This window comes from Maylandia zebra, linkage group LG14 (genome assembly GCF_041146795.1).
Source record: "Maylandia zebra isolate NMK-2024a linkage group LG14, Mzebra_GT3a, whole genome shotgun sequence".
Taxonomy (NCBI): domain Eukaryota; kingdom Metazoa; phylum Chordata; class Actinopteri; order Cichliformes; family Cichlidae; genus Maylandia; species Maylandia zebra.
In genome coordinates, this window is record NC_135180.1 from 26,473,473 (window position 1) to 26,485,594 (window position 12,122).

Genomic DNA, 12,122 nt, shown 5'->3' on the forward strand with positions numbered 1-12,122 from the left:
CTCCTTAATTTATTGCCAAAGTATTTACTCACTGTGTCTTTACTGTTTGGCTAGCTTTATGGGCTCAATTGTGGTCATAAATATTTTGTACTTGTAAATCAGTTTTGTACTTGTAAATCAGGATTTGTATGTGTAAAATTAATTTGTGTGTGCGTAAAAAAGATTTATGTGTGGATTTAGCCAAAAAAAACCCTGCAAGTTACAAGTACGAATTTTGACCCTATTTTTCTTCCTTTCATCTGATTGGTCAATGTCATGTCAATCACAAATATAACAATCCAATCAGAGAACAGATGGGTTTGGCTGTCCGAGGGGCGCTTTTTTTGAACTGCGCACACACAAATTCTTTTTACACATACAAATCTTTTTTACACACACACAAATCTTTTTTACACATATGTGGTGGGGTGTGGTCTGCGGTGCTGTGCAGGGAGGATGGACGCACCTGCACGGCATCCGTAATCACGCCCACCAGGTTAAAACACAGGGACTCAGGTGTGTGTGGTGTTGTGTTGTGGTGAGTGTAAATAAAGATGGCTCTGAATGATGATCTGTGGTCCCGTCGTGCCTTGTTCTCACCACATTGGTGCCGAAACCCAGGAGGCGGCACGGCGGGTCCTTATCGGAGCCAGGGAAGGGAGGAGCTGGGCCAGAGGGTGGCCGAAATGGCGGCCGCCCAGCGGGAGCAGGCGGTGGAGGTGCGTCGCCAGCATGAAGAGCTGCGGGACCAGTCCGAGCGCCACCTGGCTTTGTGGATTTTCCTATAATACCTGGTGGGCTGGTCGCTAGTCAAAATGCCCTGGCTGATTTTTTTGTCCCAGTCCAGCCCTGGGTGTGTGCATCCTAATCCTTGAGTTGGCTGCCCGGCTGTGACACATCTCTTGGCATCGATGGTACAGCACTCGCCTGGTTTACCTCGTATCTCTCTGTCCATTCAGTTTGTTCAATTACGCACTCACAGATCACTATCTGCTCCAGTTAACTCCGGTACACCCCAAGGCTCTGTCCTGGGTCCTTTACTTTTTATTATCTATCTCCTACCCCTAGGTAATATATTCAAGAAATATAACATCAAATTTCCCTGCTATGCAGATGACACCCAGCTCTACTTATCTTCCAAACCTACAGCTACTATCCCACCCACATCTATTTCTGATTGTTTAAGTGAAATCAAGGTCTGGTTTTTGCTCACAACTTTCTTAAACTTAATGGCAATAAAACAGAATTTATTCTAATAGGCACCAAATCAAAACTGACTAAAGTTCCAACCAGAAGTCTTTCATTATCCATTGACCACTCTGTTGTCACACCTTCCCTTCAAGTTAAGAGTCTTGGTGTCATCCTCGACAGCACTCTTTCCTTCACAGCACATATAAATAATATCATTTTCGTAATATTAACTGCCTTCGTCCTTCACTCTCTCCAAACAGTACCACCATTCTTGTCAATGCTCTTCTCATATGTTGTTTCGATTACTGTAATTCAATTCTCTGTGGTAAATTCCTACTTCATAAATCTCTCCAAAAATTGAACATACAACACCTGTTCTTAAACAGCTCCATTGGCTTCCAGTTCACCTCCGTTTCAGTTTCATGATCCTGCTTCTTACCTTCAAAGCTCTTCGTGACCTTGCTCCCCCACATATATCTGATCTTCTCCATACATACTTAACCCCTCGTACACGCCACTCTTCTTCAACTTCCGTTCTGTCTGTTCCACCTGCTCACTTGCTTGGAACGCAGAGCCTTTGGTTGTTCTTCCCCAAGACTTTGGAATGCACTTCCACCAGATCTTCGGACTACAAACTCTCTCACCACTTTTAAATCGCGTCTTAAAACCCATCTATTCAAAATTACCTAGCCTTCATTATGATTCTGTCTTAACCTATATTTACCTCGTTTAGCTTTTATTCTTGCCTTTATACTTTAATGCTTGTTTTTTTTCATTTACTTTGTGATTTTATGTATTTATTTATTTTGTACTATTGTTAGGCAACCTTGACGGTCTATAATGGGGCCGATAAATAAAATGTATTATTATTATTATTTAAAAAAAAAAAACTCACTCATGGAATAAAAAAATTCTGATGATGACAATTTTACAGTCAAAAACTATTGACTGAACCACCACTCACAACCACTAGCACTTTATATAGCCTCTGTAGAAACTATCTACACCCTCACTTATCTTAACTGCACTACTGTATAGCTCTGTGTAAATAATCATTCTGTACATTCGATAATCTTTAATCCTACAACTGTTTACAACTTGCATAGTTCCCATTTCTGTATAGCTGTATATCCCAGATTCTGTAAAGTTATTTATTTCATATTCTGTATAGTTTTTCATATTTATATCCTGTTCATATCCTGTACATAGCTTGTACTCACTACAGCCTGTACATACTTATAGTTATAGAATATTCACAACATACTTCATACCGTGTACATTATAACATACCATAATAGACCCATTTCTGTAATATACTCACATATCTATATTATTGCTAATATATATTGTAATATATCTATATCACTAAAGCACTTCTGGATGGATGCAAACTGCATTTCGTTGCCCTGTACCTGTGCATGTGCAATGACAATAAAGTTGAATTCTATTCTATTCTATTCTATTGGGATTTGGACTGTTTTGTTTTTTTGGGTTTTTTTTTTAAACATTGCTTGTTGAGATATTCACCATAAACTTTGCTAAATATGAATTACAGTTTGTGTCATGGTCCTGGGTCGGTGACCCAGCGCTTTTAGTTTATTATCATTTTCTAGTTTATTATGATGATGATGATTATTATTGTTTCAGTTCTATGTGTTATATTCGGTCTGCCTTTGAGTCTGCGTCTGTGTCTCTGTCTGTCTATGGTGTCACCCATCTGTTTGTGAAGCTGTCTGTTTAGATCTGTGTCTTGTTTGGTTCCCCGTGTCAGAGTTTCCTGTTTTATTGTGAAGGTCTCTGTCTGATGTGAGTGTGTTCAGTTTACGTTTCCCCTGTCCCATCAGCTCTGATTTCTCCCAGCTGTGTTGCCCTCCTGTCTCTCATCCGCTGATTACTGGTGTGTGTATTTAAGCCCTGTGTGTTCTCCTGCCCGTTGCTGGTTCGTCTGTGTTACTCGGTGTCCTGCTCGTCGTCTGCCTCTCTGCCTCTCTGCCTCTCTGCCTCTCTGCCTCTCTGCCTCTCTGCCTCTCTGCCTCTCTGCCTCTCATCCCTTTGTCGTATGCTCCCAGGTCTGTTATTTTAGTTCTCCCAGTTTAGGTGTTCTCAGTTATTTGTCATGCCCCACTGCTTGTTTGCCACTATACCTTGTAAATAAACTTCACTAGCATTTTCATCCACTGCTTGCATCTTGGGTCCTCCTTCCTCCACACCACACGGCTCGCCTTCCCAGCCGTGACAGTTTGATATTATGGCGTATTGGGAGCGGCTAGTGTAATCTCGTGACTTGGGGTAGAACTGCAGGCTCAACCTCTGTGTGGGTCTTTTGTTGTAAGATTCCCAGCTCACCACAATACATATTGCTCCATGTGCACCTGGTGTCTTGGTTGAACCAACACAACATTCATTATTCTATTATAACCATTGAAAAACAGAATGATATTTAACAAAAATGAAACCATAGACAAAAATAAATTATTTTTTGTGAGCTTGAGGTCATCTTGAGAAGTAATACACTCAAATCTGCTTAATCTTACCTAAATCTGCCTGGATACAAAAGTAATATCTGATCAGTATTTAACTCTTTAAAGCCGGTCGGCGCGGGCACGCTCCGTTTTGCGTAACTATTTTTAAATCCCCGTAGAACCGGAACCACGTAAGCTAGCACAATAATATTTTTTTGCATATGAAACCGGAGGAGTTGTACATACATCTTATGCCATCAGCTTGACCTAGGTCACGGTTTCCTTCCACATATAGCTTTGCAAAAATTGCATAAAAAGCGCTTGCAGGAACAAAAACATAATATTCCAGAAACACGCTTTGCCGATCCGATCAGCTGTTCATAACACTTCCTACATTAAAATAGACGTCAGCGCAAACAATCGCATGTCCGACATTACCTGCCCGAAACCGGAAGTGACGTCATTTTCGCGGAAAATGTAGCTTTTTACTTGTAGGCCTTAAAAGCCCATACTGATGTTTTTTGATGTTTTTAAAAGTTATGTTTGACTTTATGCTTTTCTGAATAGTTTCTGGGATGCTTAGGACTCAAATTGCACTACTTTAAATAGTTTATTTTGATGCACATGCTGTTTTTGTTTTGCAAATTTGCATTATAGGATTGTTTTTCGTTTTTTCTGCAGTATATAAAAAATGGTGTATCTCAAAAATAAAACTATGAAGACACTCAAAATAAATTTCCTGTTGTTGTAAACTATTTTTTGCAACTTTTTTGTATTTAAAGTTTTGAGGGATAAACCTCTTAAATTTCTCCAAGTAGAAATATATGTAAAAAACAAAACAAAAACAATTTTAATTTTTTTTGTAGTTTATTGCACTTTTTTGCAATTTATGTAGTTACTATGGACTTAATGCATACATATTATTAAAATCTGGGCTATAACAGTTGTATTGATGTATAGCAACTTGAAATGCTCCCAAAAATGGCACTACAGCATGTAAAAATATAAAGTAAACTCTTGCGGACTTTTCTATGGTAGGTCTTAAAAGGTTAAGCCCTGCCCTTTCTTCTTGATTTTCACTGAAGGGCGGTGTGCACGATTCATGTCAATAAAAGGCAATGGCAATGCAATAAAATGCAATGACTAAGGTCAGAAAATCTGAAAGCTGTCATGAGCTCATTTTTACGAAGTAATTTGCTCTTGTTCATTTTGCTGTATTCCTACTTTTCTTATGCTATGTCCTCTTCTGTGTTTCCCTCCTCATGTCAGCTACAGGGGCAATTTCATCTAAACATAATGCACAAGAGTGGAGATGTCATCCTGGGTGGATTGTTTCCAGTCCACTTTTTCTCAAGTGTTCCTGACCTGTCTTTTACCTCACAGCCACAACAGCCTTCTTGCCATGGGTAAGTATGACAGGGTGAAATAGGGAAGTAAAACAAGGTAAATATGACAGGGAAACAACAAAAAGAGAGAGAACAGGGACAAACCTAATGCTAATTTAAATATAAATGTTATGTCTAAAGTAACTATACTTTGTTTTCTTCGCTGACGCTCAGAATAACGCATACTGACTGAAGCTTGTTCTTGATTATTTTTTCATTAAAATATCCCTATAATTGTTGTTATTTAGTTTCCTTAATTATTTGTATGAGTATCTTTGTAACATGTTTTCTAATGATGTATTTTTCAAATCAAAATGTTTTTTTATTAGTTTCTATGTTCAGGGGTTTAGGCAAGCACAAACCATGGCTTTTGCTGTTGATGAGATCAACAACAACTCCAACTTGCTGCCTAATGTGACTGTGGGATACACTCTTTATGACAACTGTGCTGAACTTAGAATTGGATTCCGTGGAGCGTTGTCATTAGCCAGTGGTCAAGAGGAACAAATTATATTACATAATACATGTGTTGGAAAACCTCCAGTCCTAGCGATCGTGGGTGAAACTTCCTCTACACGTTCTATTGCTATCTCCAGCGTCTTAGGTTTGTACAGAGTACCCATGGTAAGTTTTCAGTTTAACCATAGAATATTATTTATGGTTATATTGATTTAACTGTAAATTCAATGTCAAAAATAATGTACAATATATTGTCTGTGGTTTTCACAGGTGAGTTATTTTGCCACATGTTCCTGTTTGACTGACCGTCAAAAGTATCCATCCTTCTTTAGGACGATCCCAAGTGATGCTTTCCAGGTTAAAAAAATCAATCAGGACAAATACAAAACGTCAACAGCAGCTGATCAGCAGCACTCATGTTTTAATCTGTTTTCACTTAGGTACGTGCAATGATTCAGATCCTAAAACATTTTGGCTGGACTTGGGCAGGTCTGCTCATCACTGACGATGATTATGGACTTCATGCAGCCAGATCCTTACAATCCGAGCTCAGTTTGTCTGGAGAAGGTTGCCTTGCCTACGTTGAAGTTTTACCCTGGGACAAAGACACAGATGAACTGAGGAGGATTGTGGATGTGATGAAAAAATCAACAGCTCGTGTGGTCATTGCCTTTGTACATTTGAGTCACATGATAAACCTTATAGAAGAGGTGCAATTTTAAAAGAATCTGATTATTTCTTGTTATGGAAATCTGCATCTCTACTCTGTGTAAAAGATGTATTACATTTTTATTTGAATTAATACAGAACACAAATGGTATAGAATAAGTTTTAACATCAGGAAATACTTCAGTCACATCTTAATGTCACCAAAGTATTTGTGGAATGATCACTTCTTACATTTGGTAATATATAATGCACAGGTAGCCAAGCAGAATGTAACAGGCCTACAGTGGTTGGCCAGTGAAGGCTGGACAGCAACAGGTGCTGTGCTCCAAACACCTGAGCTCATGCCATACCTGGGTGGTACACTGGGCATTGCTATTCGACGAGGAGAAATACCAGGGCTCAGGGAATTCCTATTAAAAACACGTCCTGATCTACATCACAATAATAACTATGGAAACAGCATGGTGAGAGTTTAAAAATTTACTGTGGTAGTTGCAAGAATTTTTTGTTGTCAATGTTAAAACAAAGCATAAAATAAAAATTCGCCAATAACATATTTCAGGTGAATCAGTTCTGGGAATTCACATTCCAGTGCAGATTTTCTCCAGCTCCACCAGGCTGGATGGAAGGTGGAGGTGCACTATGTACTGGACAGGAAGATCTAGAAAATGTGAATACAAAGTTCTTGGACGTTTCCAACCTCCGGCCTGAGTACAATGTGTACAAAGCTGTTTATGCTCTGGCATATGCCCTTGATGACATGCTGCAGTGCAAGCCAAGAAGAGGGCCTTTCAGTGGGCACAGCTGTGGCACTTTACAATCACTGGAGCCATGGCAGGTGTGATATTTGTTTATACTCCATCTATGAGTAAATCATTTGTTCTATAATTACTTTCAGAACAAGATGCACCCTGTAGGATATGTTATTTATAATAGAGTACATTAACTTATATGCATATATATGGCGATTAGAGACGTCCCGTGTTTAATTTAGAATTGGATTTTAATGCATTTATATGTACAGGTATAACAAGTGCTAGATTTAATTTGCCTGTACTTTGAAATCTATTTCTTATATATTACTTTTATAATTTATTAATTTATAATTTTTAACAGCTTCTTTATTACTTGGAAAGGGTAAATTTCTCCACTCCATTTGGTGATCAAGTGTCATTTGATGAAAATGGTGATGTGGTGCCAATTTATGATGTTATGAACTGGTTGTGGCTCCCTGATGGAAGCACTAAAGTTCAGAATGTGGGTGAGGTTAAGAGGTCAACTTTCAAAGATGAAGAAATCATACTTGATGAAGACAAAATCTTCTGGAACTTTCAATCAAAAAAGGTCATAAATGGCTTTTCAGACTTTACCTTTTGTCACATGTACAGTGAATTTCATTCTAGTAAGTAATATTTAAGTTTGTCCAACAGCCAGTTCGATCAGTATGTAGTGAGAGCTGTCCACCTGGTACCCACATGGTGAGAAAGAAGGGGGAACCTAAATGTTGTTTTGACTGCATCCCTTGTTCTGAGGGAAAAGTCACTAATAAGAGCAGTAAGTGTTTATCTTTCAACATGCCATATTTAATTTAATTCATATTAACTATAATATGCATTTTACCATCCTCCCCTTTCTTCATCTTTTTCCTATTTATCAGACTCCTTGGAGTGCACCAGTTGTCCAGAGGATTTTTGGTCAAACCCCCAGAGTGACCAATGTGTGCCAAAGAAGACCGAGTTCCTCTCTTACCTTGAGCCTCTGGGTATTTGTTTGACAGCAGCCTCATTACTGGGCACATTTATATGTACTGTTATTCTAGGGATCTTTATCTACCATCGCAGAACACCCATAGTACGTGCCAACAATTCAGAACTTAGTTTCCAGCTTTTGCTGTCACTCAAGTTATGTTTCCTTTGTTCACTGCTGTTTATTGGACGACCCAGGATGTGGACATGCCAACTCAGACATGCAGCATTTGGCATCAGCTTTGTGCTGTGTGTCTCATGCATCCTGGTAAAAACCATAGTTGTTCTGGCTGTGTTCAAAGCCTCCAAGCCAGGAGGGGGAACCAGTCTGAAGTGGTTTGGTGTTACGCAGCAGAGAGGAACAGTTCTGTGCCTTACATCTATTCAAGCAGCCATCTGCACTACCTGGCTTGTTTCTTCCTCTCCAACTCCATATAAAAACACCCAATACCAAAATGATAAGATTGTTTATGAGTGTACAGTTGGGTCCACTGTGGGTTTTGCAGTGTTATTGGGTTATATTGGCATTTTGGCTGTCCTCAGTTTTCTTATTGCATTCCTGGCAAGGAATCTCCCTGATAGTTTTAATGAGGCCAAACTCATCACATTCAGCATGCTAATCTTCTGTGCTGTGTGGGTGGCCTTTGTTCCTGTGTATATCAGCTCACCGGGAAATTATGCAGATGCAGTGGAGGTATTTGCCATCCTGGCCTCAAGTTTTGGACTCTTGATCACACTGTTTGGACCCAAATGTTACATAATCCTGATGAGACCGGAGATCAACACAAAAAAGGCCTTAATGGGTCGTGGTGCTGAATCGTAAAAATGTTTCCACATAAATTAAAATGCATGCATGAAAATAAATACATATAAATTAATAAATCATGAATATATAAATAATTAGATTCATGCAAGACTCATATTGCTTATACTTGTATATCTTGTCTTTCTAAATGTGATGTATATTGACTAGGGTTTATAATACTCTTATATGAATTTGAAAGTATCAACAACAGAAATAGTAGATACAAAGAAGCTTTGACCCATTTTTCAAATAAATGAATTTTATGCAAGGTTGTTAGAATTTTAAACTTTATGACCGGTTCAAAAACTGCAGGTCACCTTCAGTGATCTGCAGTGAGTATATGGTTTTAGCGACTTTTAAATACAAGGATTTTTCATTTTTGAGCGCTAATTTTGGATTACAAGCAATTGAGACATTTGGCTTTCACTATTATGCATTCATACATATCATAGCAGCTATTTTCTTTCTTGCTTTCTTGCTTGACCTGTTTGAATCTCACCTGATTTGAATTGCGCATTCTGATTGATGGTACTGTGACGATAGAGGAGGGTTTTTTTCACCCGGTGACAGGATGTTTAGAGGTTTCTCCCAACAGTTATTTGGAAGAGCCTCAGTGCAGAATTTAGTGGCATTTGAAGTTAAAGCATGATTAAAGAAAATGATTTAAATGAGGTAGACAGAGAACAAAATAAAATCAATAAATAAAATAAAATATGTAAAAATAAATAGAAAATTAAGTAGATAATAATAGTGTGCACTCACCAAGTATAGCCAGCTTGTGTATACACACATACTGATATATACACTCACTCATGGAAATATGGCCTCATATTATTAAAAAAAAAAACACACATACAAAAAAAACCCCAAACAAACAAGGAAACAGACAGTGCTAAAAGAACACACAGTGAGACAATACGTTTTAAGTTGGTTTCCCCAGGGCTTCAGGCTAGAGTTTATTCCGAAGATTCCAAGTCAGTGAGAGAGAGATCCGATAAAACGGCTGTAGCAATGAGCTGTGTCTTCCTTCAGAATCAGAATCAGAATCAGAATCAGAAAGGGTTTTATTGCCAAATGTTGAGCAGGTTTACAACATTAGGAAATTGCTGCGGTGCTTCAGTGCAAACATACTGTCATAAAAATATAAAAATAAGAATAAGAATTAAAAGTGCTAAGTGGATAGATATATACATGATATATACATGAGTGCAGGTGGTGATCAGTGCCAAACATGGAATGATGCAGTGAACACAGCGTAGGGTCATGTGTTAGTGGTGGGAACAGTCATACGGTTATTGTTCATGTGTCCGACAGCAGAGGGGAAGAAACTGTTCTTATGGCGAGAGGTTCTGGTGCGAATGGACCGGAGCCTCCTGCCTGAGGGGAGCAGGTCAAACAGACTGTGTCCAGGGTGAGAAGGGTCAGCTGAGATCCGAGCTGCACGCCGCAGTGTCCTGGAGGTGTACAGGTCCTGCAGAGATGGGAGTCTGCAGCCAATCACCTTCTCAGCAGAGCGCACAACACGCTGCAGTCTCTGTTTGTCCCTGATAGTGGCTCCAGCGTACCACACGGTGATGGAGGAGGTGAGGATGGACTCGATGATTGCAGTGTAGAATTGCATCATCGTCCGTGTTGGCAGGTTGAATTTCTTCAGCTGCCTCAGGAAGTACATCCTCTGCTGGGCTTTCTTAATGACGGAAGTGATGGTGGGCTCCCACTTCAGGTCCTGGGTGATGGTGGTACCCAGGAAGCGGAACGAGTCCACAGAGGTGATGGGGGTGTCAGTCAGGATGATTGGGGGGAGTGGAGCTGTGTGCTTCCTGAAGTCCACAATAATCTCCACTGTCTTCTGGGCATTCAGCACCAGGTTGTTGTGGCTGCACCAGGACACCAGACGTTCAACCTCCCTCCTGTAGGCAGACTCATCCCCGTCCGAGATGAGTCCGATAACGGTGGTGTCATCTGCAAACTTGATTAGCTTGACAGACAGGTGGGTGGAGGTGCAGCAGTTGGTGTACAGGGAGAAGAGCAGAGGAGAAAGAACACAGCCCTGAGGGGAGCCGGTGCTGATGGTCCGGGAGTCCGAGACATTCTTTCCCAGCCTCACATGCTGCTTCCTGTCCGTCAGGAAGTCAGTGATCCACCGGCAGATGGGATCAGGCACATTCATCTGGGAAAGCTTGCCTCGGAGATGGTCTGGAAGGATGGTGTTGAAGGCAGAGCTGAAGTCCACAAACAGGATCCTGGCGTAGGTTCCTGGGGAGTCCAGATGCTGCAGGATGAAGTGTAGGGCCATGTTGATGGCGTCGTCTACAGACCTGTTGGCTCTATATGCAAACTGCAGGGGGTCCAGGAGGGGGGCCGTGAGGGTCTTGAGATGGGAGAGAACTAGGCGCTCAAATGACTTCATGACCACAGATGTCAGAGCCACGGGTCTGTAGTCATTTAGTCCAGTGATCCTAGGTTTCTTGGGGACAGGGATTATGGTGGAGGACTTGAAGCAGGCAGGCACATGACATGCCTGCAGTGAGGAGTTGAAAATGCCAGAAAACACTGGGGCCAGCTCGTTTGCACAGTGTCTGAGGGTGGCAGGAGACACGCCGTCTGGGCCGGGAACTTTTCGAGCATTCAGACTCTTAAACTGCTTCCTCACATCTGCTTCATGAATATGAAGAGTTGTGGTGGGAGGAGGTGGTGTGAAATCCTCTTTTGTGTGGGGTGAGGAGGGGGGTGTTGTAGGTGAACAGTTTGAAGGTGGTGATGGCTCTATGGAGGGGGGAGAGGTGGGGGAATGAGTGTCCAAAGTGTCTCTATTGTTGGGGCCGTTGGAGGTGTGAAGGCTGCCTGATGGCTCATCAAAACGGCATTAAAAGTCGTTAAGGGTGTTGGCCAAGAGCAAGTCGTCAGTGGAGTGGGGGGTTTTAGGCTTGTAGTTGGTGATATTCCTAAAACCTTTCCACACAGAGGCCGAGTCATTCTCTGAGATCTGCTGCTGCATCTTCTCAGAGTGCTGATGTTTAGCAATGTCCACTTCTTTAGTGAACCTGTACTTGGCCTCTCTGTAGCAGTCCCTGTCTCCGCTTCTGAACGCCTTTCTCTTTTCCAGCCACAGCTTTTTGAGTTTAGGAGTAAACCAGGGTTTGTCATTGTTATAACTCACCCTGGTGCGTGATGGCACAATGCTGTCCTCACAGAAGTGGATATAGGAGGTGACAGTGTCCGTAAACTCGTCCAAGCTGTTAGAAGCAGCCTTCATTGTGTCCCAGTCTGTGGACTCCAAACTCCTCCACAGCCTCGTTGCTCCACAGTTTTTTGGTCCTCACGACAGGTTTGGAGAGCTTCAGCCTCTGTCTGTACGCGGGGATTAGGTGGATCATGACGTGGTCAGAAAGTCCGAGTGAAGCGCGGGGCACTGCACGATAGGCCC

General features: G+C 41.1%; 1 protein-coding gene across 1 annotated transcript; it reads left to right on the top strand.

The window, feature by feature from the left end:
• The first annotated feature begins 4,832 nt into the window (after positions 1-4,832).
• LOC101472441 (extracellular calcium-sensing receptor-like) lies at positions 4,833-8,713 on the top strand. Its single transcript, XM_004575544.3, has 9 exons — positions 4,833-5,038; positions 5,347-5,641; positions 5,747-5,833; positions 5,917-6,186; positions 6,400-6,609; positions 6,708-6,983; positions 7,262-7,489; positions 7,576-7,699; positions 7,803-8,713. The coding sequence occupies exons 1-9, from the start codon at positions 4,869-4,871 to the stop codon at positions 8,711-8,713; spliced, it is 2,571 nt and encodes an 856-aa protein (XP_004575601.1). The 5' UTR covers positions 4,833-4,868.
• Positions 8,714-12,122: the final 3,409 nt, after the last annotated feature.

What these genes read in the sequence shown, in the direction of transcription:
- LOC101472441 (XM_004575544.3), top strand. Translation starts at nt 4,869, where the DNA reads ATGTCCTCTTCTGTGTTTCCCTCCTCATGTCAGCTACAGGGGCAATTT. An exon ending in ATAACTATGGAAACAGCATG is followed by an intron (nt 6,610 to 6,707) that starts GTGAGAGTTTAA and finishes AACATATTTCAG; the next exon opens with GTGAATCAGTTCTGGGAATT. An exon ending in GGAACTTTCAATCAAAAAAG is followed by an intron (nt 7,490 to 7,575) that starts GTCATAAATGGC and finishes TTTGTCCAACAG; the next exon opens with CCAGTTCGATCAGTATGTAG.